At 44.9% G+C, this 27,367-nt stretch overlaps 1 protein-coding gene across 9 annotated transcripts in view; it reads right to left on the bottom strand.

The window, feature by feature from the left end:
• Positions 1-18,972, bottom strand: part of ATR (ATR checkpoint kinase) — a 130,819-nt gene extending 111,847 nt beyond the window's left edge. For 4 of the 9 annotated variants that reach the window (XR_007924529.3, XR_016232748.1, XM_008266276.5 and 1 more), the window contains exons 1-2: positions 18,717-18,918; positions 1,667-1,758 (exon numbers count right to left, since the gene is read on the bottom strand). Coding sequence is in view for 3 of the 9 variants with exons in the window: in XM_008266276.5 (XP_008264498.4) it covers positions 1,667-1,758; positions 18,717-18,775 (151 nt within the window). In the remaining 6 variants the exon portion in view is untranslated. Of the gene's footprint in view, positions 1-1,666; positions 1,759-18,716 lie in introns of all 9 variants that reach the window. The other 5 variants (XM_070072689.2, XM_089331099.1, XM_051859026.3 and 2 more) reach the window with 4 other exon arrangements.
• Positions 18,973-27,367: the final 8,395 nt, after the last annotated feature.

The raw sequence follows: 27,367 nt of genomic DNA, 5'->3' as shown, positions 1-27,367 counted from the left end.
AGTAGTCTAAACACAAAGGGCACCGTACGAAAATACTTCTTGCAAGTATTTGTAAGTTCAGTAGTCCTCTGTAAGTTTTCAGCAACCCTCAATTTCAGCTTTAAACATTTGTTTTATTTATTTGAAAAGCAGAGAGAGAGAGACACAGAGAAAGAGAACTCCCATCTGCTGGTTCATTTCTCACATGCCTGCAGTGGCTGGGACTCGGCCCAGGCGGAAGCCAGGAGCTGGGAATTCAATCCAGGTCTCCCATGTGGGTGGCAGGAAACAAATCACTCGAGCCACCACTGCTGCCACCCAAGATGTGCATTAGCAGGAAGCTGGAGTCAGGAGCTGGAGCCAGATAGAGAACCCAGGTACTCCCATATGGGACACAGGCTTCATCAACTCTAGCATAACCCTGTCCCAGCAACCCAAAATTCTACTGATTCAAAGAAGAAAGGCTAAATGGCTGTCATAAGTCATAAAATCTGTGTCAAATCTGTAATCAAAATGATAAATCTTGGAGCAGCAGGTTAAGCCAATGCTTGGGATGCCTATATCCAATTTCAGAGTGCCTGATTAAGTCCTGGCTACTCAGCTTACAATCCAGTTCCCTGGTAATATTCCTTGGAGGCAGTGGATAATGGTTCCTGCCTCCCACACGGGAGACTAGGAAAGAGTTCCAAGCTCCTGGCTTCAGCCTGGGCCATTACCAGCTGTTGAGGGCATTTGGGGAGTAAACCAGTAGATGGAAGATAGTCCAGTCTCTATCTGTGTCACTCTGCCTTTCAAATCAATAAATCTTTTTAAAAAGTTAAAATCCTAAGCCAAATGCCATTCTGTATTATCCCTTCTAGGTAACTTCAATAGATATAACATGACACTAACTTGCCAAGTTGGCAAATTTTTTTTACAGATTATTTATTTATTTGAAAGTCAGAGTTATAGAGAGAGAGGGAGAGACAGAGAGAAAGAGATTGTCCATCCACTGGTTCACTCCCCAAATGCCCACAATGGTCAGGGCTGAGCCAGGTAGAAGCCAGGAGCCAGAAGTTTCTTCTAGGTCCCCCACATGGGTAGCAGGGGCCCAAAGCACTTGGGCTATCTTCCAGTGCTTTTCGTAGGCCATCAGGAGGGAGCCAGATCAGAAATGGAGCAGCCAGGTCATGAACCAGCACCCAAATGGGATGCCAGAGTTGCAGGCGGCAGCTTCACCCACTACACAATGCCAGCCCCAGCAATATTTTTATATAGCCACAAACAGGCAGTCGTTGATTCAGCGACTCACAGAACCTACTACTTCCTACAGACTAAGGCATCAACTGTTATTCATAGAAATTTGTGGTATTTGCTGCATCTCTACAACTAGCTAGAAGAGGGTCCGTATGTTTAGAGTTGGTCAAACGCTTTTTTTGTGTAATATCTGCTACCAAAGAATAGCCCAAAACAAGCAAAGAAAATCTAGATAGTAGGAAAACAGAATTATTTTAAGCACCTGAATCATATTATGTAAGAGGCAACAAGCAATAACAACTTGGAATAACAACTTGCTTGAAAATACAATCATACATAATAACTCTGCACCTAAAAGTACATTAAGAAAAATACAAGTATAATGTTGTATACATGGCAAAGAAAACAATCCAATTTACAAAGTTTACATAAGAAATAATTGGTTTCTTACCAACATTTACATCTGTAAGTATTCTGTCAATGAACTGACATAGAATTTGTCTTGGCTTCTGTACAACTGTATTATATTCTTCTGGAGTGGCACTAAAATACAATAAAAACTTTTTAATCCTTAAAAGGATGCACAATTGTACTTGCAAAAATTTCTTTGAGGTTAAACTTACCAAATATGTTTGGTTTCATTGTTGACATTCCCAGTATTATTCCACTTAAAAAAATGACAAAAATACCTAAAATATATGCTACTGATTTACATGGGGGAAAAAAGCATACTGATGACACCATGAAGAATCCAATCTGCAAAATCTAGACCTTCCCTGTTCAACATGATACCTACTAGCCACATGCAGCAGCTGAAAGACTGTTCATCCAAATTGAAATGTGCTGTAAGCATAAAATATATATTGAATTTCTAATACTTAGAATCAAAAAGCACAGTATCCTATTAATAATTTTACATTAATTACATGCTGAAATATTTGGATATCCTGAGGTAAATAAAATATACTATTAAAATTAATTTCACCTATTTCCTTTTTACTTTTTTTAATGTGCCTGCTAGACAAATTTAAAGTACATATGTGGTTTACATATATTCCTATTGAACAGTGTGGACCTTGACTTTTGAAAAATCTCCAGAACAGTTTCTTTAGCAAATAAATTTCAACAGAGAAAAAGAGAGGAGAACAAATCTGTAACTAAGGCTTAAGAAACATATCAACCAAGTGCAATTCATGATCCAAACAGGATTCAGATTCCAAATAAATACTATGACATGGGAAAAAGTAAGCAGAACAGATATTTGGTATTCCTAAGGAATTATCAGTTTTAGGTGTGAAAATAGTACTGTAATTATGCTTTAAAAATCTTTACCCTTTAGAGATAAATATATTCATGTATGAAATGATGCCTGGAATTTGCTTCAAAGTAATCTTTGTTGAGAAAGAGGGTCATGAATTGATCTTACTGGGTGATGAGTACATGGAGAATTAATATATGTTCTTTTTCTCTTCTTTTGTTGTTGGGAATTTTCCATAATAAAAAAGCTTTTTAATGTTAAGAAAAAAGACATATACTTTGTTTTTAGTACCAATCAAGAGAAAAAAAAAAGAGGGTATATATTACAAGCAGAAGACTTGCACCCTAGAATCCTGAGTAAATTCAACCGGAGCTCTATGACTTGGTTTAAATCATTATAGAATAGAATGTAAGAATTTAGTAGAAAGTCTGTGTTTCACTACATAAGATAAGGAACCATACAGTCATTCTCCAAGCCAACAAACATTTACTGAGCACCTATATTGTGGCAGTCAACACACCAGAAGCTACTATTGGGAAGGTCATAGAAGCAGTTCCCTGGGGGAGACTTAGTAAGTAAACCTAGACTTCTATTCAAGGTATATTGTGAGGCCATTCACCAAAGCAGCTGTCACAGGGGGAACACAGAACTGGAGAGAAAAAACAAAACCAGTTTTAGAAATACCGAGTTAAAGCCTCAAAAAAGCAACTAAGTGGGAAGTCCAAAAGACAGCAATTAGTTCTGGACCTCAAGAAATATCTAACCTAGAGATATAGGTCAAGTTATCATTATATTTCACCTAGTAAACAAGCCAAAACACATTGTCCATGTTATTTCATTTAATGCACACAAGCAACAAGATAGTGATATTAAATTTTAAGTTGTATTTGAGAAGACTACACTCATAGAGATTACAAAACCTGCCTAAAATCATACAGCTAGTAGTAGTGAAAGCCTGGGATACACATGCAAACATAATTAAGTAAAAACAAAATCAAAGAAAGAACCCTAAGTTCAAGTTACAGAAGTCATAAAGGAGAAAGGGAAAGATGGCTAGAGAAACAGAAAAACAAAACAACAACAAAAAAAAACCACCGGTTTATTCTAAAACCAAGGAAATTAGAACTTCAAGGAGGGTGCAGTTAACAAGATCAAATTAGCTTTTGAAAATGTAGCATGAAATTTACCATTTTTAAGTATACAGTTCTACAGTATTAAGTACACTCACATTGTTTTGCAACCATTACCATCATCCACCTCCAGAATATTTTCATCTTCTCAAACTGTAATCTACCCACAATCAATAACATACCATTTACACCTAACCCAGATAAACAACATCTACTTTTTTGTCTCCATAAACTTAACTAATCTAGGTACCTCATATATAAGTGAATCTTACAGTATTTGTCTTTTTATGACTGACTTTATTTTGCTTAGCATGTCTTCGAGGTTCATCCAGGTTACAGCACATGTCAGAACTGCCTTTCTTTAAAGGCTAAATAATGTTCTATTGTCTATCTATATACCACATTTTATTAACCCACCTTTTAGTTTCTGTGACTAATGAATGCTATGAACATGGGTACAAAAACACCTGTTCATGACACTGCTTTCAGTTCTTTTGAGTGTATACCCAGAAGTGCTGGATTATATGGTAATTCTATGTTTAACTCTTTGTGGTAGCCCCACACAACCAATGCACAAGGGTTCCAATTTCTTCATATCCTCACTAACACTTGTTATTTTGGAAGGCTTTGATCACAGCTATTAACATGAGTATGAAATAGCATCTTATTGTGGGTTCTTATAAATTATTTACTTGAAAGAGACAGAGAGACAGAAAGATACAGGGAGCTCCCATATGTTGGCTCACTCCCCAAATGTCTGCAGTGGCCAGGCTGGGCCAGATCAAAGCTGGAAACTTAATCCAGGTCTCTCTTATGAATGGCAGAAATCCAGTCATTTGAGGGATCACTGCTGCTTCCCAAGATCTGCATTAGCAGAGAGCCAGAGTCAAGAACAGGCACTGGGAATTGAACCCAGGTATTCCAAAGTGGGACAAAAGTGTCTAACTCACTAGGTTAAATGCTACCCCTTGTGGTTTTGATTTGCAGCTCTGTGATCTTAAGAATGTGCTTATTGGTCATCTGTATATTTTCTTTGCAAAAAAGTCTATTCAAGTTCTTTGTCCATTTTCAATGAGGTTGTGTTTATTTTTGTTGAAGTCTAGGGCTTCTTAATATATTCTAGATATTAAACTCCTTATCAAATATATGATTTACAAATATTTTCTCCTATTCCATGGGTTGCCATTTCACTCTGTTGATCTTGTTCTTTGGTGCACCAAAGTCTTTTAACTCAATGAATTTCAATTTATCTAATTTTCCTTTTACTGCCTGTGTTTTTTGTGCCATAGCCAAGAAATAACTGCCAAATCCAATGTCATAATGCTATTCCTCTATGTTCTTTTCTGAGGTATTTTAGAGTTTCAGCTTTTATGCTTAGGTCTTTGACTCATGTGGAACTAACTTCTGTATTTTCTTTTTGGATTTTTATTATTTAATTTTTTAAAGATTTATTTTACTTATTTGAAAGGCAGTTCCAGAGAGAGGGCGAGAGACAGAGACAGACACAGAGACAGAGACAGGGAGGGAGGGAGGAAGGAATTTACCATTCACTGGCTCACTCCCTAAATGGCCACAATGGCCAGGGCTGGGTCAGGCAGAAGCCAGGAGCCTGGAATGCCTTGCTGGTCTCCCATATGGATGGCAATGACCTAGCTACCTGGGCCATCTTCCATTGCATTCCTAAGCACCTTAGCAGTGTACTGGAATGGAAGTGGGGCATCCAGGACTTGAATTTGCAATCATAAGGGATGCTGGTGTAACAACCTAACTCTCTACACAACAATGCCACAATTCCAGCCTCTCTTTTGGGATTTTTAGCGTTTGAATGTAGAAGTTAAGGCAGAAGCCAGATTGCAAGGGCTGAAAAGTAGATAAAAGTGAACACTGAGAATAGTATACCCTTTCTAAAGCTTGGATATGAAAAGAATTATAGTAGTAACTAGAGGAATATTTGGAGTCAAAAATATTCTCAAGATGGAAGGCCCTTTTTCTTAAACCAGATACAAGTGAAAAGATAATCCCTGGACAGAAGGGGTACTTCTTTCATCAATATATGAAAAGATGGGTACAGATGCTAATAACTCAACCAATTTAAATGCTTGATTTGGTAACTTAATCAATTCAAAAGAAAAATAAAACAGACTGTGTGGGGAGCAATTCGGACTATACTGTTACTGGAATTAAGATTTATTCTATGCATCTGCTCTCCCACAATATGGCGCTGGGAGAGAAGTAAACAGCTTCTACCCAGCTGCCTCTCACCAACTTGACAAGCTGCAGGAGCTGCTCCTGATTGGAGGAGAGCGGCGTGCTCGGCGTGTGGGCAGCCGAGTTGGGATTGGTGGAGAGGACTATATAGGAGGAGAGAGACGGCATGGTGGTGTGGGTTGGTTGGAGAGTGCGTTGGAGAGTTCGCGGGGAAGTTCGTTACTTCGTTCTTTCTCATTTCTCTCTACTCATTCTTGCTTTGGGAGTTTGCTGTTTACTTATTCTTACTTTACTATAGAAAGGACTTGTAAAAAAAGGGAACAACAAGCGCCCGGTCCGGTGCGGCTCCTCCGCGTGCGGAGGAGCAGCAAGTGGTGCCGTGACTCGGATAGGAAACCTAGGAGGGAAAGACCGGGAAGAAGTGGGAAATTACTGGAGAGAGAGACTAGCAAAGAGCCTAGGGGAAGGCCGGACGGAAAGAGTGCCGGTGAAAAGCTAGTCAGAACCTAGGAAAAAAGCCGCGGGGGAAGAAAATTAGAAGCTAGGAAGGAGGTATTAACTGGGAACGTCTGGGAGACTCGGTCTTCCATTACGCTCACTGCTCCAACATGTCACAGACGGTACAGACAATGGAGTTCTTTGGCTACTCTTTGCCCACTGGCTACCTCTTCCTCCTCCTGGGCACCATCCTCTGTTTCTCCCTAAAGATCATCTATGGGCTAAATATGGTTTCTCTCTCTCTCTCTCTCTTCCTACTCCCCACCTCGTCGCAGCTTTTCCTCTAAGCAAGGGAAACGAGGGGGGAGGAAAATTCATGCATTCGTAAGAGCAATCGTAGAGACGTCCCCCTGGTTTCCACAGCAGTGGAGGCAGGTGGGACGGAAAATGCGCGAGGCTGGGGAACCGATAGAAGTGCTGAAGCTGTGGCAACTCGTTGATCAGGTGCTTCAGAACCCCACGGAAGGGATCGAGTTGTTGCTTAATGAGGGGAGTGAAATGCAGGAAGAATTATGGCAGGGCAGCCAGGCGAGCAACTATTGTAACGAACAAGTGAGAAGAAAATCAAAGAAGGATTTAGAGAGCCAGGAAGCTTATGGGGGGGAGAAGGAAGCTGAGGAGGGAACCTCGCCCCCGAGAGAGATGCCTGGCCATACAAGGCTGGCAAATTCAACCATAAAGGATGAATCACCACCCCGGTATCGCCCATTGGTACTACCAAAGTTTCCTCCTGTAAAGAAAAGCCCCTTTTTTCCCCATGAGATTGAAGAAGAGTGGGAGGAAGAAGGAGTGATGGAGGGAGTAGGTATGCAGGAGGAGCTAGAAAGGCCAAGAACCGAAAACAAGCAAAGGGGAGCTGTTTATAGAAAACCTGCTTGGGAGCAGTACCAGGAACCAGGCCAGGTGTTTCCTGTAATTCAGGATCCACAGGGAAACAGGGGATGGACGCCTCTTGACCATAAATTACTTAAAGAGTTGCAGCAATCAGTACAATTGTATGGGCCCCATGCAAGTTACACTCAGGCAATCCTTGATAACATCGGGCAGCAAGGCCTAATACCTGAGGATTGGAGAAACTTAGTAAAGGCGGTGTTAGGCGGGGGTGACTTCCTCTTGTGGCTAGCTGCCTATAAAGAATTTGCACGAGAATATTCAAAGCAGAACTATCAAACAGGGAATCAAGCATGGGATGAGGAAATGTTAAATGGAGAAGGGCGATTTGCCTGTCCCGATGAGCAGGCCCGATTACCAACAGCTGTCCTCTTACAGGTGAGAGAGATAGCAAGAAGAGCCTGGAAGGTGATACCCAGAAAAGGAGAAGTAAGACACAGCCTAACTAAGATAGTACAGGGCCCTACCGAACCTTACGCTGATTTCGTGAACCGATTAATGGAAGCAGCAGGAAACATTTTCGAAACCGTGGAAGAAGCAATGCCCTTAGTCAAAAGATTGGCGTATGAACAGGCCAATAAAACATGTCGGGAAGCTCTTAGACCATGGCAGCATAAGGACATCCCTACCTTTTTGAAAATCTGTAGGGATGTCATGGATGATGTAGTTTCTGGATCACATGCTGCAGTAGCAGTAACCCGACAATTTAGACAGAACATGAGGGGACGTATATGCTTTAGATGTGGTCGAGAAGGGCATCTAATGAGGGAATGTAGGGCCAGATTTCCAGCCCGAGATCGGCAGGGCATAGAGAACTCGAGAAGACCAGGCCTTTGCCCACGCTGTAGAAGAGGAAATCATTGGGTCAGTGAATGTTACTTTAAAATAAACAGCGCAGGCAATCCCCAGAGGATGCCAAATGAGCCGGGCCCCATAAGAAGATCAGGTGTATATGGTCAACAGCAAAAAAACGGAATGTGGGCCCCTGCACCCCGGGGCCAAAACAATCGGTGGGTGCCACGGTCCCAAAACCAAATATTTACCGCGCAGAGTTACGAGCCACCGAATATTCGGTACTGACACCTCAAATGGGGCCACAAGCCATAGAGGTGAGGGCAGAAGCAATTTCAGCGGAGCATAACGGACTTGGAATAATCGTAGGAAAAGAAACAAATGCTTTGAGAGGCCTAATGGTCATCACCGGAGTCATTCAGTTACCTTTTGATAAGTTAAAAGTGCTAATACAATCTACAAAGGGTATTATTCAAATCAAACCAGAAGAACCTGTGGCTCAAATACTGATCATGATTGGAGCGCAGGACGTTCATGGACCCCAAGGGGAGAAATTTGCAGCCTTGTCCCTATCTCTAGCAGATCGACCTCTGTGGACCTTAACCATTAGAGGAAAGTCGATTCAGGGCCTGCTAGACACAGGTGCGGATGTAAGTATAATTTCGGAAAATGATTGGCCGAAGTCATGGCCCCTTCAGCCAGGAGATAATACTTTAGTAGGCCTAGGTGCGGCCATGACACCATCAAGGAGTGCTCAGGTGCTTCATTGGCAGGATCAAGAAGGGAACAAGGGAAATGTGCAACCTTATGTTAGTGCACTCCCCATCACATTATGGGGAAGAGACATTTTAGAACAATTGGGACTGACGTTAACAAATGAGGATCAATTGGAGAGTTCTACAGGACGGCGTATTATGTATAAAAAGGGATATCAGGAGAGAGGATTAGGCTCCAGAGAAGGCAGAAGGGACCTAGCCCAGCCCATAGGCGATTTTAAAAGACAGGACACGGGTTTTTCGTGGGGGCCACTGAGATGCAGCCGCTGCCATTGTCATGGCTGGACAACAAGCCAAAGTGGATACCACAGTGGCCCCTTACCCAGGAAAAGTTGGCTGCGGTAAATGATATAGTATCACAACAATTAGAGGCAGGCCATTTGCAACCATCAACCTCCCCATGGAATACGCCAATATTCGTGATAAAGAAAAAATCAGGGAAATACCGGTTGTTGCATGATTTACGGGCTGTTAATCAGCAGATGCAACCCATGGGGGCATTGCAACCCGGACTCCCGGTTCCTACTATGATCCCAAAGCATTGGCCACTAATAGTACTCGATCTGAAGGACTGCTTTTTTAGCATACCTCTACATGAACAAGACACTCAGAGGTTCGCTTTCACCGTACCTTCCATTAATCATCAAGGTCCCGACAAAAGATATGAATGGAAGGTGCTTCCCCAAGGAATGACTAACAGTCCTGCCATATGCCAGCTATATGTTGACCAAGCAGTAGAGCCGGTTCGACAACAGTGCCCAAAAGTACAAATTTTACACTACATGGATGACTTGTTAATAACGGCTGAAAGTGAAAGTCACCTAATGGAAGCATATAAGCTGCTGCTATTATATTTGGAAAAAGTTGGGTTACAAGTAGCGCCAGAGAAGATACAAAAAGGGGAAGTAGTACAGTACTTAGGACTTAAAGTAACTTCTGAAAAGGTAACCCCATTAGAATTTGAAATTGCAATAGATGGGTTACAGACCCTTAATGACTTCCAAAAATTATGTGGCAATTTAAATTGGTTGAGGCCCTATTGTAAATTAACTACCGAAGATATGATGCCATTATTCAATATTTTAGAAGGAGATGCCCAGCTTGATTCCCCTCGTAGACTGACAATAGAAGCCCGCTTGGCGTTACAGAAAATTGAAAAACAAATTAAAGCAATGCAGATGGAAAGATGTGATCCACAACAAGCCCTAGAAATATTAATTTTTATGGAACAGCTGTATCCCTTCGCAGTCATTTGGCAAGGAGGACCCTTGTTGTTTGTATACCCACATTCACATGCACCGCGTGTACTATACACCCAAGGCATTGCGGTGGCCGATTTAATATTAACAGCAATAAAAAAGGCGACAGAAATGGCGGGGAAGACTCCAAAGCGATGTGTAGTTCCCTTTGCTCAAGAGGCAGTAGAAGCCTTTACAAGGGAATGCTGGCAATGGGCATACATAGTTCTCATTCTACAAATAGAGATTGACAATCACTACCCTCGCCATCCATTTGTTAACTTCTGCACACAGGTTTCAATAAAACGGGTGCAGAAGGTGCGAAGGGATCCAATTCAAGGGGCAGTTACCGTATTTACGGATGGAGCTAAAGGCGGAACAGGAGCAGCTATATTTAACAATCAACGATATTTCGTTTTAACAGCATCCCCTTCTCCACAACATGCAGAATTAGCTATTATCGCAACAGTATTACGCAGAGAGAGCGCACCCATGAATATTTTGTCTGATAGTGCATATGTGGTGAATGCAGTTCAGATGCTCGCTACACAGTGCCTTATCCTTAAATCCTCCTCAGTCTATTCTCTAAGTGAAATTCAGGGGTTATTAAATCAAAGAGAGCATGCTATTTACATAGGCCACATAAGAGCTCATTCTAATTTACCTGGCCCACTTACTCGAGGAAACATGATGGCAGATCACTATTCAAGATTCTTGCTTGCATGCACCACTTTGGAACAAGCTAAAGAGTATCACTCTAAATGGCATGTTAACACCCACACTTTAAGTTTTAAATTTAATATTCCCCGCAAGCAAGCGGAAGATATTATTAGATCCTGTGAAAAGTGCGTTGTTACCATAGTTCCAAAGATTCCTGCGGGAGCCAATCCCCGTGGCCTTAAACCAGGACATATCTGGCAGATGGACGTTACACATATCCCCTCTTTTGGGCGACAAAGCTGTGTTCACGTCACTGTAGATACATACTCAGGTGTAATTATGGCCACAGCCATGAATAAAGAAGGAGTACAACAAGTAATCCAACACTGCTTGCAGGCTTTTGCAGCCTGGGGAGTTCCTCATGTGATCAAAACGGATAACGGCCCAGCATATACATCAAAGCGTTTTGCTGCATTTTTGAAAGAATTCGGAATCTCCCATATTACCGGTATTCCATACAATCCACAGGGGCAAGCTGTGGTAGAACGCGCTCACTTATATTTAAAAAATTTAATAATTAAACAAAAAGGGGGAATAGGGGAAATGGCCACATCCAACAAGGACGTCTTGGCCCTAGCTCTTTATACAATTAATTTTTTGAACAAGAAAAAGAACGGTAAAACACCTGCAGAAATGCATACTCAATCAGCTGATAAGGAATCAATACAGTGGGTAATGTGGAAGGATTTACAGGACAACCAATGGAAAGGCCCGTTCCCCTTACTCAGAAGAGTACGAGGCGCCGTTTGTTTTTTTCCACAGGGTGCGGCACAACCAATATGGACCCCTGAGAGAAGAATTCGGTTGATAAACCTGCCAGCAGAAGATCTAGAAGAAGAAAACTCCATTTGAGGAAGAAAACAATGAATAACCAATCCCTGAGATCTTTGGAATACGGGACATTTTTCAACAAACTCTGAAGTAGCACGACAAACAAGAGTTAATAGCATGAAGATCACACTGAACTTTACACAGGCGCGTATCAACGCCAAAAAATAAAAAGAAAGGGGGATCTGTGGGGAGCAATTCGGACTATACTGTTACTGGAATTTTTTTTTTTTTTTTTTTTTTTTTTTTTTTTTTTTTGACAGGCAGAGTGGACAGTGAGAGAGAGACAGAGAGAGAAAGGTCTTCCTTTGCCGCTGGTTCACCCTCCAATGGCCGCCGCTGCAGCCGGCGCACCGCGCTGATCCTGGCAGGAGCCAGGAGCCAGGTGCTTTTCCTGGTCTCCCATGGGGTGCAGGGCCCAAGCACCTGGGCCATCCTCCACTGCACTCCCTGGCCATAGCAGAGAGCTGGCCTGGAAGAGGGGCAACCGGGACAGAATCCGGCGCCCCAACCGGGACTAGAACCCGGTGTGCCGGCGCCGCAAGGTGGAGGATTAGCCTATTGAGCCACGGCGCCGGCTCTGGAATTAAGATTTATTCTATGCATCTGCTCTCCCACAATATGGCGCTGGGAGAGAAGTAAACAGCTTCTACCCAGCTGCCTCTCACCAACTTGACAAGCTGCAGGAGCTGCTCCTGATTGGAGGAGAGCGGCGTGCTCGGCGTGTGGGCAGCCGAGTTGGGATTGGTGGAGAGGACTATATAGGAGGAGAGAGACGGCATGGTGGTGTGGGTTGGTTGGAGAGTGCGTTGGAGAGTTCGCGGGGAAGTTCGTTACTTCGTTCTTTCTCATTTCTCTCTACTCATTCTTGCTTTGGGAGTTTGCTGTTTACTTATTCTTACTTTACTATAGAAAGGACTTGTAAAAAAAGGGAACAACAAGCGCCCGGTCCGGTGCGGCTCCTCCGCGTGCGGAGGAGCAGCAGACTGCTTCAAGAAAGTAAGAATTGTTGCCAGGATAGGGTCAGAATGCACATAAATAATCATAATCATGTACACCTAAAGCAGAGAATGACTAACTATACCTAGAAGATTTATGGAGGGCTCTGTATAAATGATTAGCAAAATCCATTCCTTCAAATGACAAAACAGCTTAGTATGTGGTAGAAAAGTTGGTTATTTATAAGGCATAAAGTATGTTTCATGTAAGTCACAATTTACAATATCTGTTTAGCACTGTAAAATACACATATATTTTCGCACCCATTATCTCAAATAGTGCTAACAGAAAAATGAAAAGATTGTTTTCCTAATTGTTTCATCACAAACTGCAATTCTAATTGATTTTATACAGAATCCATGGCATTTACAGCTAGTAAGTGCCATGAAGGAAAAGATTCTGGTACAAAGAGCAGACATTAAAAACTTTTTGTTTTTGGGCCATCACCGCGGCTCAATAGGCTAATCGTCCTGCAGCGCCGGCACACAGGGTTCTAGTCCTGGTCAGGGCGCCGGATTCTGTCCCAGTTGCTCCTCTTCCAGTCCAGCTCTCTGCTGTGGCCCGGGAAGGCAGTGGAGGATGGCCCAGGTCCTTGGGCCCTGCACTCGCATGGGAGACCAGGAGGAAGCACCTGGCTCCTGGCTTCAGATCAGCACAGTGTGCTGGCCGTAGTGGTCATCTGGGGGGTGAACCAACGGAAGGAAGACCTTTCTCTCTGTCTCTCTCTCTCACTGTCTAACTCTGCCTGTCAAAAAATTAAAAAATAAAAAAATTTTTGTTCTTGAAAGAATGGATAAGTGCATCCTAAGAATTCTGCTGAAGTTTGTGGCTCCTTAATCCTTAATGTATAATTTAAGGAGTAAAATGCCTGTCCCTAGAGCATAAGCTCGTAGAGGTAGGAGACTGTTTTATTTCTCTACACATCCTCTGCAGCATCACTAGGGCATAAGTTCCTACTACAGCAAAAGCGTTGTATTTCTCTTTGCATCTCCTACACCATCTAGAACTTATTCAGGGCCTGGTGTAGTGGGTAAAACCACCACCTGTAGCACCAGCATCCCTTATTGGCACCAGTTCTAGTCCTGGCTGTTCCACTTCAGATCCATCTCTCTGCCATGGCCTGGGAAAGCAGTAGAAGACGGCCCAAGTGCTTGGGCGCCTGTACCCACATGGGAGACCCAGAAGAAGCTCCTGACTCCTGGCTTCAGATTGCCCCAGCTCTGGCCATTGTAGCCATTTTAGGAGAAGACCTCTCTCTCTCTCTCTCTCTCTCTCTCTCTCTCTGCCTCTCTGTAACTCTGCCTTTCAAATAAATAAATAAATCTTTAAAAAAAAAAGAACTTGTTTAACAGAAAAATTACTACATTGCCAAAATTAACAAATGCTTAGAAGCAGGTATAGAGAATTAAAGAGTAAGTAGTTACATTTGTATGTGAAAGAACATAAAAACAACCCTGGTACCATAGATCTTAGTATCTAAATAAACACTGGCCAACAGAAATAAGAATGCAAGCCACATATATAATTTTCTAGTAGCCACATAAGATTGTAAAAAAGGGGAGGGTGTTTGGCACAGTCATTAAGCCACCACTTAGGACACATCCCATACTGGAGTGCTTGGAAGCTTCTCCACTTCTGATTCCAGCTTCCTGCTAAGCACACGCTGGGAAGCTCAGGTAGTTGGCTCTCTGCCAGCCACAAGGAAGACTCAGACTGTGTTCCTAGATCTTGGCTTTGGCTTGTCCCAATCCCAAATGTTGAGGGATTTTGGGGAACAACCCAGCGAATGGGAGATCTCTGTCTATCTCTCTCTCATTTTGCCTTTCAAATAAAAAAAAAAAGTTTTAAAGAGAATGCAAAAAAAAAGGGGAGAGCAAAATTGACCAAAACTTGTTTGACTTTAAAAAACTGACCTAAATATTGTTTGAATATGTAATCAATATGAGAATAATCAGAACTTTTAATGAATTTTTCTAGTAGGAAGTCTTTGAAACCCACTGTGTATCTTACAATTACAGCACATCTTGGATACAAAGCTGAATTCCTAAAAGGCAGATCACATAAAAAAAGGGAGAGTGTTTCAAGCAGAGGAATCAGTACATGCAAAGGATTAGGAACAAGAACATGGTCTGCCCTAGTAAGAGGCTCTCTATGGTTAAAGGGGAAGCAGTAATGAAACATGAAGATGAATGCGAAGACAAGGTCAAGGGTGGAAAGGTAAGCTCAAAGTTCAAAAGGATGGCTAAGGAGTTTGGAGTTTGTACTAAAGTCAATGAGCAGGCATTGAAGAATTTTAAACAGGGGAGTGAAGAATAACCATGTTTTTTTTTTTTTTATTTTTGACAGGCAGAGTGGACAGTGAGAGAGAGAGACAGAGAGAAAGGTCTTCCTTTGCCCTTGGTTCACCCTCCAATGGCCACCGCGGCCGGCGCACTGCAGCCGGCGCACCGCGCTGATCCGATGGCAGGAGCCAGGTGCTTCTCCTGGTCTCCCATGCGGGTGCAGGGCCCAAGCACTTGGGCCATCCTCCACTGCACTCCCTGGCCACAGCAGAGAGCTGGCCTGGAAGAGGGGCAACCGGGACAGAATCCAGCACCCCGACCGGGACTAGAACCCGGTGTGCCGGGACTAGAACCCGGTGTGCCGGCACCGCAAGGCGGAGGATTAGCCTAGTGAGCCGCGGCGCCAGCCCAGAATAACCATGTTTTAAAACATAAATTCAATTGCCATTTTCCTATTTAAAACATTCTAATGGTGTCCCATTACATTTAGAATCAAATCTAACATCTTATTCTTGCCTATCAGGTGCTGAAAGTTTTGGCCCCTGCCTACTTTTCCATGCTTAATTCATAAAATTACTACATTGGTTTCCTATGCTCAGCTTCTTCCTATTTTTTAAAAAAAATATTTATTTTATTTATTTGAAACACAGAGTTACAGAGAGAGGTAGAGACAGAGAGAGGTCTTCCATCTGCTGGTTCACTCCCCACATGGCTGCAACGGCTAGAGATGCACCGATCCGAAGCCAGGAGCCAGGAGCTTTCTCCAGGTCTCCCATGTGGGTGCAGGGGCCCAAGGACTTGGGCCATCCTCCACTGCTTTCCCAAGCCATAGCAGAGAGCTGGACGGGAAGAGGAGCAGCCAGGACTATAACCGGTGCCCATATGGGATGCTGGCACTTCAGGCCAGGCTTTTAACCCGCTGTGCCACAGTGCCAGTCCCTCTTCCTATTCTTTAAAAAGTAACTTGGGGCAGGTGTTTTGTCTTGTGATTAAGATACTGGTTATGAAGCCCACATCCCACACTGGAGTACCCAGATTTAATGCCATTCGAGTGGGAGACCTGGATTAAGTTCCCAGCCTCCAGCTTTGGCCCAGCCCCTTCCTGGCCATTGCAGGCATTTCAGGAGTGAACCCACAAACGGGAGTGCTCTCTCTTCTCTGCTGCTGCTCAAGTAAATTTTTTTTTAATTTAAAAATAGGCTAATTCTCTGGATTTCTGTATCTTCCTATTCCATCTCAGATACTACCTTCCCAGCTTCACATGACTGGCTTCTTTTCACCATCTAAATCTCCTGTAGTGGCTACTATTAATATCTTAATAGCAATGATCACCATCTGAACATACCTTTCAAAAAAAACTATTTATTTGAAAGGCAGAGTGATAGATATTCCATCTGCTGGTTCACTCCCCAAATGGCCACAAAAGTCTGGGCCTGTGCAAAGTCAGGAGCCAGGAGCTTCTCCTGGGTCTCACATATGGGTGGCTGGGTTCCCAGTACTTGGGCCATCTTTCACTGTCTTCCCAGATGCATTAGCAGGAAACTGTACTGAAAGCAGAGCAGGGGGCTGGCACTGTGGTGCCGCGGGTTAAATCACTGGCCTGAAACGCCAGCATCCCATATGGGTGCCGGTTCTAGTTCCAGCTGCTCCTCTTCCAATCCAGCTCTCTGCTATGGCCTGGGAAAGCAGTGGAAGATGGCCCAAGTCCTTGGGCCCCTGCACCCACGTGGGAGACCTGAAGGAAGCTCCTGGCTCCTGGCTTCGGATCAGTGCATCTCCAGCCGTTGCAGCCATGTGGGGAGTGAACCAGCAGATGGAAGATCTCTCTCTGTCTCTACCTCTCTCTGTAACTCTGTCTTTCAAATAAATAAAAAATAAATCTTAAAAAAAAAAAAAGAAAGAAAGCAGAGTAGCACTCTAGCCAGCACTCTGATATGGGATGCAGACATCACAAATGCGAGTTTAACCATTTGCACCACAATGCGGCCCCACCATATCAATGTATCTTAAGACAGCAAGTTTTAAACAGGAAGATCAGACCTTCTGAAATGACTTATGAAAGGAACCAGTCAGTTCTGATGGAATGAACAATAAATGCAAAGCCTTAAAGGCAGGAATGATCTTGGTGCCATGGAGAAACCAGGTCAATGTCACTGAAATAAACAAGACAAAGACAGAAGAGGATGAGATGAGAAACAAGTTGAGACCAGATAGGTCCTTAGAGGCTTGGTGAGAGTCTGGATTTTATAATAAATGTGGTGGAAGGCCAAAGGAAAGCTTTGTGCAGGGCTATACTGTTATATAATTTACAATATGATCAACAGTTGTGAAATCACTTATTGACTGCTGAGTGGGAAATCCATTATTAAGTGAGGAAAAGTGGAAATGAGAGTTCACTTGAGAGGTTACCATAATGGTCTAGAATAGAAATTATGGTGGTAGCAGCGGAGATGGTGAGAAGTGTCAGATTCTAGATGTTTTTCAAAAGTATGATTGACAGAATTAGCTTGTGGATTATCAAGGGATAGGAGAAGCAAGGAAGACTCCCAAGCTTTTGGATGGTACATTTACAATAACATGGGAGAAGGAAGAGTTTAACCAGGAGTTCTACTACTTGGGATATGTTAATTTGCATTTCCTAGTATGAAAGGTGAGTAGGGAACCTAACATATATTTTATAATATGATAAGCAAAGAATTTGTATAGGACACAGGACATCCAGTGAAACTACTAGTATACACTTATGTGGACATAGACATAGACACAGATATGGATGTAGTTACCCTGTGTGTGCTGAGAGGGGTAGCAACCATCAACACTCTTCCCCTCTCTCCCTAACATACTGGCGTTCAAAACTTTACTCTTGGGGTTTACAGAAAACAAGCACTTGCACATGAAGTAATATTAAGTTATCTTCAAGCTTTGGCAACACTTTTGTACATTTTTGTGGACCCTGTGGCCAATCCCTTGGATTTCTCGCTAAACTAACGGGCCAGGTATCCACCATCCATACGCACAGGGTCATATCTTCAGAATGGACTATGATGTCCCTCAAAAGAAAGAAACCAGCTGCCTTGTCCAGCAACTGACCTCTGTGCAGAAAACCAGAGAGGTTATTTTTCTTCTAAGGGCAGTTTGGGGACAACACGTAAACTAGTTCCTCCAAGAGCAATCATAAAGAATAGGAGCTTGGACGGGGTTGATGGGTTCCTGTCACTCATCTAAGGAGAGAAGTCTTCAGGAAGCCAATGAGTGTAGAGGGGCCGGCGCTGTGGTGCAGCGGTTAAAACCAAAGCCTGAAGCGCCAGCATCCCTTATGGGCGCCGGTTCTAGTCCCGGCTGCTCCTCTTCCGATCCAGCTCTCTGCTATGGCCTGGGAAAGCAGAAGATGGCCCAAGAGCCTGGGCCCCAGCACTTGGGCCTGATTCCTGGCTTCCAATCGGCTCAGCTCCGGCCGTTGTGGCCACTTGGGGGGTGAACCAGCGGATGGAAGCTCTCTCTATATATATAACTCTGTACTTCAAATAAATAAAAATAAAATCTTAAAAAAAGAGTGTAGAAAAATGACTAGAAAGAGATCAGACGGGATTCCGTCCTCCAAGGCCAGAATGTAAACCTCTAGATCCGGGCGAGCTCCCGGGTAACCCTGAGGTAAAGCGGCGCCAGCAGATGCCCCCTCCCCTCGGATCGACAGATCGCTGACGACGCCCCCGCTTCTGATCAACCGCCACTCCGACGGCGAAACACCCAGCACACACAGCATCTCCCCGTAAGGACCGCGGGGAATGCGAGGATCGGAGCCAGCGCGCGCCAGGGAAGAGCCGCCGGCCCGGCCGGGCGGAGAAAGACGCAACACCCAGGACTGCGGGGTCTGGCCCTACCTGCCCAGCTCCCGCAGGGCGGGGATCATGGAGGCCAGTTCCAGGCCATGCTCGCCCATGCTGAGGTTGCGAGGTCCTCGCCAACCACGCCAACTCGAGTTCCCCGCTTCGCCACCGCTATCCCGGGTGGGGAGGCTCGGCGCCCGACGGAGCCTCGCAGGGTCCAAAACTGCTCCCGGAAGCCGCGGCTGGAGCAGCTCGCCACGCCCCCTGCCGGGGCGCGTAGGACCCGGGGGAAGCCGCGAGGCCGTCAGGGGGCGGGGGAAGCGGGCGGAGCGCGCGGAGCTCGAGTTGCCCGGGGCGGGTCCTGATGGCGCTCGCCGCTGTGCGCGGGCGACACACGGCGGTAAAACTGGAGTTTGAGGGGGGGCGCTTGGCAGCTGAACTTTCAGAGACGCAAGATCATCGGATCTGAGGAGGAGAGGAACTTGACTGCCCCAGCCCAGAATCCCTGAATTCCGCGAGTCAGTGCCAAGGCCAGAGCCCAGATTTCCTCACGTTTTAAAACGGTGGTCATTTTCCTACCACTCTTTGCCTCCTTCGAGAGGTAACAGGGTAATGTCTTGTGGTTTTTTGTGCAGTTTTTTCAACTTGAAGATCCTAGCAGCCTGTAATATTTAAAATGGAAGTTGGGTTGAACGTACCGCTGTCTCACTCCCTAACAGCCAGGCTTAAGCCAGGAGCCAGAGTTGACTCTGGGTCTTCCAGGTGAAAGGTACTCAGCCGCTAGACCCATCACCTGTTTCCTCTCGGGATGCACATTAACAGAAAGCTGGAATAGGGAGCGCAGCTGGGACTTGAACCCATGCAGGCATCCCAACAGCGTCATAACTACCGTGCCAAATGCCTGCCCCTCTGGTCAGTTCTCTATGTCCTCATGGTTCAGTTTTTTTTTTTTTTCTTTTTTTGACAGGCAGAGTGGACAGTGAGAGAAAGAGAGAGACAGAGAGAAAGGTCTTCCTTTGCCGTTGGTTCACCCTCCAATGGCCGCCGCGGCCGGCGCACCGCGCTGATCCGATGGCAGGAGCCAGGAGCCAGGTGCTTTTCCTGGTCTCCCATGGGGTGCAGGGCCCAAGCACCTGGGCCATCCTCCACTGCACTCCCTGGCCACAGCAGAGGGCTGGCCTGGAAGAGGGGCAACCGGGACAGAATCCGGCGCCCCGACCGGGACTAGTGAGCCGCGGCGCCGGCCGATTCCTTGCATTTTTTAAAAAAGGTTTATTTGAAAGGTAGAGTTACAGAGAGGCAGAGGCAGAAAGAGAGAGAGAGAAAGAGAAGTCTTTCATCTGCTGGGTGGTTCACTCCCCAAATGGCCACAATGGCCAGAGCTGAGCTGATCTGACGCCAGGAACTTCTTCCAGGTCTCCCACGTGGGTGCAGGGCCTTGAGGACTTGGGCCATCTTCTATGGCTTTCGCAGACCATAGCAGAGAGCTAGATCAAAAGTGGAGCAGTCAGGACTCAAACCGGCGCCCACAAGGGATGCTGGTGCTGCAGGTGACAGTTTTACCCACTGTGCCACAGCGCCAGCCTTACAGTGTAGTTTAACTTCGTTTTTTTTTTTTTTTGTCTAGATGGTCTGCCCATTGATGAAAATGGGGTGAATTCCCAACAGTCATTATATTAGAGTCTGTTTCTCTTGTTAGATCTTATAATGGTTGCTTCATATAATTAAGTGGTCCAGTGTCAGATCCATATATTGTGAATATTTTTTATTAACTGTATTTTCAGCACCTCATTCTAATATTCATAAGTCATAATAATGTAAATGCGGACATAATACAGATGTTGGTTCCTGCATTTCTCCTAGTCCCCTTTTATCGTTTGTGGTGATGGAACATGGACGAGACAGTGAAGCAGATAGAGAATTTAATGTGGCTGAATTGTAGTGCCCCTAGTATTTCCTACAGCCAGTGTCCCAGATCAAGTCCACAAAGGGTCACTAACTAATAATTCCAGTGAGCCACCTACGTATAGAATTTTCCCTTAGGCTGGTGTTGTAGCATAGTGAGTTGAGCTGCTCAGCATTCCACATGGGTGCTGGTTCATGTCCTAACTCCCACTTCCAATCCAGCTCCCTGACACTGCCCCTGGGAAACAAGTGGAAGATGGCCAAGTTGTTGGGCCCCTGGACCCATGTGGGAGAGACTCAGAAGAAGCTACAAGCTCCAGCCACTAGGCTTCAGCCTGGTGTAGCCCTGACTGTTGCAGCCATTTGGGGAGTTAACTAGTGGATGCAAGATCTCTCCCTCCCCCTCCCCTCTCCCCCCTCCCTACCCCTCTCTAACTCTGCCTTTCAAATAAACAGATAAATCTTAAAAAAAAAAAAAAAAAAAAAAAAAAGTGCTCACTGACAATGGAACTACTAGACAGTGACCACCAGATGGCACTAGAATCCAGTTGAGACCAACAGCCTGGCTTCTCAGCAAGATGCCCAAATTCCTGGCTAGCTATAAGTGCAAATTGCATCCTAAAGCATTGGATTTGTCTTTGCTCCATTTGTGGTATTATATCAGGATTTTTACTGTATAATACATCTCAAAGTATATATTAATACAGAAAAATTAGTTACTTTGTATTTTTTAAAGATTTATTTATTTGAAAGGCAGAATTACAGAGAGAAATGGAAAGAGAGAGAGAGAGAAAGAACTTCCATTTGTTGGTTCACTTTCCAAATGGCTGCAAGAGCCAGAGCTGGGCCAGGCTAAAATCAGAAGCATGGAACCCCATCTGGGTCTCTCCCATAAGTGCAAGGGCCCAAGTAGTAGGGCCATCTTCCACAAACTTCCACCTGTTTTCCCAGGTGCATTAGTAGGGAGCTGTACCAGAAGTAGAACACCTGGATTCAAACTTGTGCCCATATGGATTGCCAGTGTTACAAGCAGCAGTTTAACCACAATGCCGGCCTCTGTTTTCTACGTTTAAATGGACTTCAACAAATGGCTCCCTGGTATATACAATAATCTGCATTTTAAAAATTATCTACTACTTGAGAGGTAGAGACACAGATGGATGAAGACGGAACATTACTATTCACCAGTTCACTCCCCAAATGCCTTCAACAGCCAGGACTGGGCTAGGGCTGAAGCTGGGAGCCAGGAACACAACTCAGATCTCCTACATAGTGGTAGTAACCCAATTACTTGAGCCATCACCTCTGCCTCCCAGTCTGCATTAGTCAGGAGCCAGAGCTGGTATCAAATCCAGGTACTCTACTGTGGGACAGAGACATCTTTTTTTTTTTTTTTTTTTTTTTGACAGGCAGAGTGGACAGTGAGAGAGAGAGAGACAGAGACAGAGAAAGGTCTTCCTTTGCCATTGGTTCACCCTCCAATGGCCGCCGCAGCCCGCGCGCTGCGGCCGGCACACCGCGCTGATCGATGGCAGGAGCCAGGTACTTATCCTGGTCTCCCATGGGGTGCAGGGCCCAAGCACTTGGGCCATCCTCCACTGCACTCCCTGGCCACAGCAGAGAGCTGGCCTGGAAGAGGGGCAACCGGGACAGAATCCGGCGCCCCAACCGGGACTAGAACCCCATGTCCCGGCGCCGAAAGCGGAGGATTAGCCTAGTGAGCCGCGGCGCCGGCCGGGACAGAGACATCTTAACCTCTAGGTCAAGTGCCTAATCCTTTGCACTTTAAACAAGTTTCCAGGTGATGATATTTGGAATTGTTACACACAGCAGACAGAGCAACTTTTTCAAAATCCAATTTTGATTTTGCCATTCCCATTGTTCAGTAGCTTAGCTGTGTCTTGAATATTGTTAGACATAGATTAAGGTTAAAAGGGGGCACGTGTCTGCTGGCTTTCATCGGGTAAAGCCTCAAATAATAGACACAGGTGCCAGCACTGTGGTATAGCAGGAAAAGCCACCGCCTGCAGTGCCAGCATCCCATATGGGCGCCGATTTGAGTCCTGGATGCTCCACTTCCAATCCATCTCCCTGCTGTGGCCTGGGCAAGCAGTAGAAGGTGGCCCCCAAGTACTTGGGCCCCTGCACCCATGTGTGAGACCCGGGAGAAGCTCCAGGCTCCTGGCTTCGGATCATCCCAGCTCAAGCGGTTGCACCCATTTGGGGAGTGAACCAGCAGATGGAAGACTTCTCTCTCTCTGCCTCTGCCTCTCTGTCACTCTGCCTTTCAAATAAATAAATAAACCTTTTAAAAAATAATAGACAAAATAACCACAAGTGGATTCTGAAACTTAACAAAGCAGAATAAATGATCCAATATAGCCAAACTGCACTAATTGACTTACTCCATTTAGTAGAAATGTTGCAAAAACCCATTATAATAAAAAAGAAACCCATTTAGTTCTCATAAAGTTATAGTATTTGACAAACTTAAAGCCAGGGGCCGGTGCTGCAGCTCAATAGGCTAATCCTCTGCCTGCGGCACCGGCACACCAGGTTCTAGTCCTGGTTGGGGCGCCGGATTCTGTCCTGGTTGCTCCTCTCCCAGTCCAGCTCTCTGCTGTGGCCTGGGAGGGCAGTGGAGGATGGCCCAGGTCCTTGGGCCCTGCACCTGCATGGGAGACCAGGAGCAAGCACGTGGCTCCTGGCTTTGGATTGGCGCAGTGCGCCGGCCAGCAACTTACTGGCCGTAGCAGCCACTTGGGGGGAATGAAAAAGGAAGACCTTTCTCTCTGTCTCTCTCTCACTGTCTAACTCTGCCTGTCAAATAAATAAATAAAGCCAGGGTGGGCATTGCCATCGTTGTTAAGATGGCACTTCAGGGGGCTGGCGCTGTGGTGCAGCGGGTTAACGCCCTGGCCTGAAGCGCCAGCATCCCATAAGGGCGCCAGTTTGAGACTTGGCTGCTCCACTTCCAATCCAGCTCTCTGCTATGGCCTGGGAGAACAGTAGAAGATGGCCCAAGGCCTTGGGGTCCTGCACCTGCATGGGAGACTGGAAGAAGCTCCTGGCTCCTGGCTTCAGATCGGTGCAGCTCCCGCCGTTGCGGCCAATTGGGGAGTGAACCATCGGATAGAAGACCTCTCCTCTCTCTGTGTAACTCTGACTTTCAAATAAGTAATCAATCTTTAAAATAAAAAAAAAAGGTGCCACTTCAGATGCCCACATCCCATGAGTGCCTGAATTCTAGTTCCACTTCCTCTACTTCTGAATCCAGCTTCCTGCTAGGTGCACTTGAGTCTCTGCCACCCACATGGAAAACCCAGATTGAATTCCGGCCTGACTCAGCCCTGGCTGTTGCAGGCATCTGTGGAGTGAATAGGGTGATGAAACATCTCTCTCTCTCCCTACTGCCTCTTCTGCCTTTCAAACAAAATAAAAATAAATAAAAATTTTTAAAAAGTAAAACCTTTGGCTTCCTATCCCTGTGGCCTTTTCACATCTACTGAAATTATATTATAGAACTAGGTCACCACAGTATTTGAAGGCAATTCAGAAATAAGGACATAGATCACTTTCCCATGTGTCTAGATTTCTATCTCAGTAATAAACTATTACCATTTACATCGCTAAGATCTTAGGATGATTCTAGCATTATTTAAATTATTGGAATAGTAATGATTATTTGCATTAGCAGTCATTATTTTTATTTTTCTCAAAATACTTTTTAAAAAGCTTTATTTCAAAGGCAGATATACAGAGTTACAGAGCGGGGGAGAGAGAGAGAGAGAGAGAGAGAATCTTCCATCTGCTGGTTTACTCTGCAATGGTTGGAGCTAGGACAGGCTAAAGCCAGGAGTCCAAGGCTTCTTCTGGGTCTCCCATGTTGGTGCTGGGGCACAAGTACTTGGGCCATCTTCTGCTGCTTTCCCAGGCACGTTAGTAGGGAGCTGAACGGGATGGAACAGCCAGATCTCAAGCCAGCACCCATAAGGGATGATGGTATTGCAAGCACCAGCTTACGCTGCTACGTCATAACACCAGCCTCTCAGAATACATTTATCTCTCCTCCAAGTAGCTCTGTTAAGTAAATAAACATGGAGAGGTTTCAGGGTCCTCAAATTTGAGCATGAGTCAGAATCACCCAAAGAGCTCCTTAAAACAGACTCCTGAAAACCACGTGCAGAGTCTGTTTCAGTTGCTCTGAAAGGCAAATCAATAATTTGTATTTTTAACATGCATTTGTATTTTTAACAGGTGATGCTGTTGCTGTTTGTTCCCTGAGACACTTTAAGTTGGCACTGTTTCAGAGCAGTGTTTTTCAGCCATGGCTACACATTCACATTGAGTGGTTGGGAAGTTTTTTAAAAAAGTATCTGGTGGGCTGGTGCTGTGGCACAGCAGGTTAATGCCCTGGCCTGAAGCACCGGCATCCCATGTGGGCACCGGTTCGAGACCCAGCTGCTCCAATTCCAATCCAGCTCTCTGCTATGGCCTGGGAAAGCAGTAGAAGATGGCCCAAGTCCTTGGGCCCCTGCATCCACGTGGGAGACCTGGAAGAGGCTCCTGGCTCCTGGCTATGGATAGGCGCAGCTCCAGCTGTCGCAGCCAATTAGGGAGTGAACCAGCAGATGGAAGAGTGTGGGGAGCAACTCGGACTATACTGTTACTGGAATTAAGACTTATTCTATGCATCTGCTCTCCCACAATATGGCACTGGGAGAGAAGAAAACAGCTTCTACACAGCTGCCTCCAGTTCAGCCAATAAACTGTAGGACTTGCTCCTGATTGGAGGAGAGCAGCGTACTCGGCATGTGGGTAGCAGAGTTGGGATTGGTGGAAGAGGACTATAAAGGAGGAGAGAGACGGCATGCACCGGGAACATCTAAGGGGAACATCTAAGGGAACACCTAAGGGAACACCTGTGCAGCCCCCGAGAGAGCCGGCCGGCGCGCTCCCCTGCGGAAGTGGGGAATGTGGCAGGGGGAACCGCCCTTCCACGGAGGTGGAAGGGACAGTAGCCAACCCGGGAAGAACCAGCAGCAAACCCGGGGAGGGCCGAGCAGATGAAAGAACAGCGCAGGGTCCTGTGTCGTTCCTCCACGAAGAGGGGGAGCGACATAATGGTGCTGTGACTCGGATATGAAGCCTAGGCAGGGTCTAGTGTCATTCCTCCATGAAGAGGGGGAGCGACAGAAGAGCTCTCTCTCTCCTGCCTCTCTTCTCTCTGTGTAACTTTGACTTTCAAATAAATAAATATTTTTTTTAAAAAAAGTATCTGGTAGTAGGTGCTTGGTGTAGCAGTTAAGATGCAGCTGGCATCCCATATTGGAGTGCCTAGGGTTTGGTCCTGGCTACACTCCCTATTTCACCTTCCTGCTCAGGTGCACTCTGAGAGGTAGCAGATGATGGCTCAAGTACTCTGGTCTCTGCAATCCACAGGGCAGCATCCACAGGGCAGACCTGGATTGAGTTCCTGGCTCCTGACTTCAGCCTGGCCCAGCCCTAGCTTTGTGGGCATTTGGGAAGTGAACCAGTAGATGGGAGATTTCTCTTTCTCTGACTCTCTACCTTTCAAATAAATAACATAAAATTTTTAAAACTTCAAAAGCTGTCCAAAGATTCTGCTTTGACTGATTTGGGTTAGGATACTTGTATGTATTTATGTGCATTTCTCCACTTAAGCAAGTCCAATGGATTCTGGTATCCTGAGAGTATGTTACAAAATTCATGGAAAATGGAATTAAAAGATAAATTTACTTTCATTCAAGGACACTTTGAAATCCATGCATATGTGGGATGTGCAAGGATTCATGGAAAAGGGCTTATGGTTTGTGTCCTGGTGGCTGCAATCCTGATCCAACTCCCTGCTTGTGGCCTGGGAAAAACACAGAAGATGGCCCAGGTACTTGGGTCCCTGCTGCCCATGGGGGAGACCAGATGAACTTCCTGGCTCCTGGCTTTGGCCTGACCCAGCCTTGGCCATTGTGGCCATCTTGGGAGTGGCCATCAGTGGATGGAAGATCTCTCTCTCTCTCTCTCTCTCTCTGACTTTAAAATAAAATTAATGCTTTAAAAAAATGCATGGAAAAAGCACATCATGAAAAAAAATTTTTGCACCAAAGTAAACTCTCATTTATTGCCATTTTTCCCCAAACTTTTTCAAGTACCCTTGTATATCTATTAACTATTTGGAATCTTTTTTATTATTATTCTGTAAATTATCCATGTAAGGTTTTATGTTTTGTTTATATAATTTATTGATTTATAAAAATATTAATATATGATTAATATTTATTCATTCCTTATTTATATTCCAAGACTATTGTCTTTTAGCCTGTGACTTCACTTTTGTCATACAGGAGTTTTAATTTTTATTATATCAAATCTGTTCATCTTTTCCTTTATGGATACTGGGATTTGAGTCCTTCTTAGAAAGCTTAACCACAAAGTTAAACTATTCTGTACTTTTTACTAATATTTTTGTTTTTCAATTTCCTGGTATTGGTTTCCCCTTTACCTATAGATTATTTTTGAGTAAGAAAACTTGTTTTCCAAAGAGACAGTGTGTATGTCAGGATGGAGGTTCCCTTTTTCTAGTTAAAGAAAAAAGGAAGTTCGTTAAGGGATTTAGGTAATATATAATGTCCACATGGATGCACGCATATCAGGGTCAAAGAAACAGACTGCCATGTGAGCTTTCACAGACTCCTCAGGTTACCTGTCAAGGTACTCGCTGCCTCTGAAAGTTCAAGGAGCTACAGAATTAGGAATGTCCCATAAGGGGGGCATGCCTTGGC

Source organism: Oryctolagus cuniculus, chromosome 4, assembly GCF_051225735.1.
Source record: "Oryctolagus cuniculus isolate XC-2025 breed Fujian yellow rabbit chromosome 4, ASM5122573v1, whole genome shotgun sequence".
Classification (NCBI taxonomy): domain Eukaryota; kingdom Metazoa; phylum Chordata; class Mammalia; order Lagomorpha; family Leporidae; genus Oryctolagus; species Oryctolagus cuniculus.
Note: the sequence above shows the minus strand (reverse complement) of the source record. Positions and strands in the feature narration are given on the sequence as shown.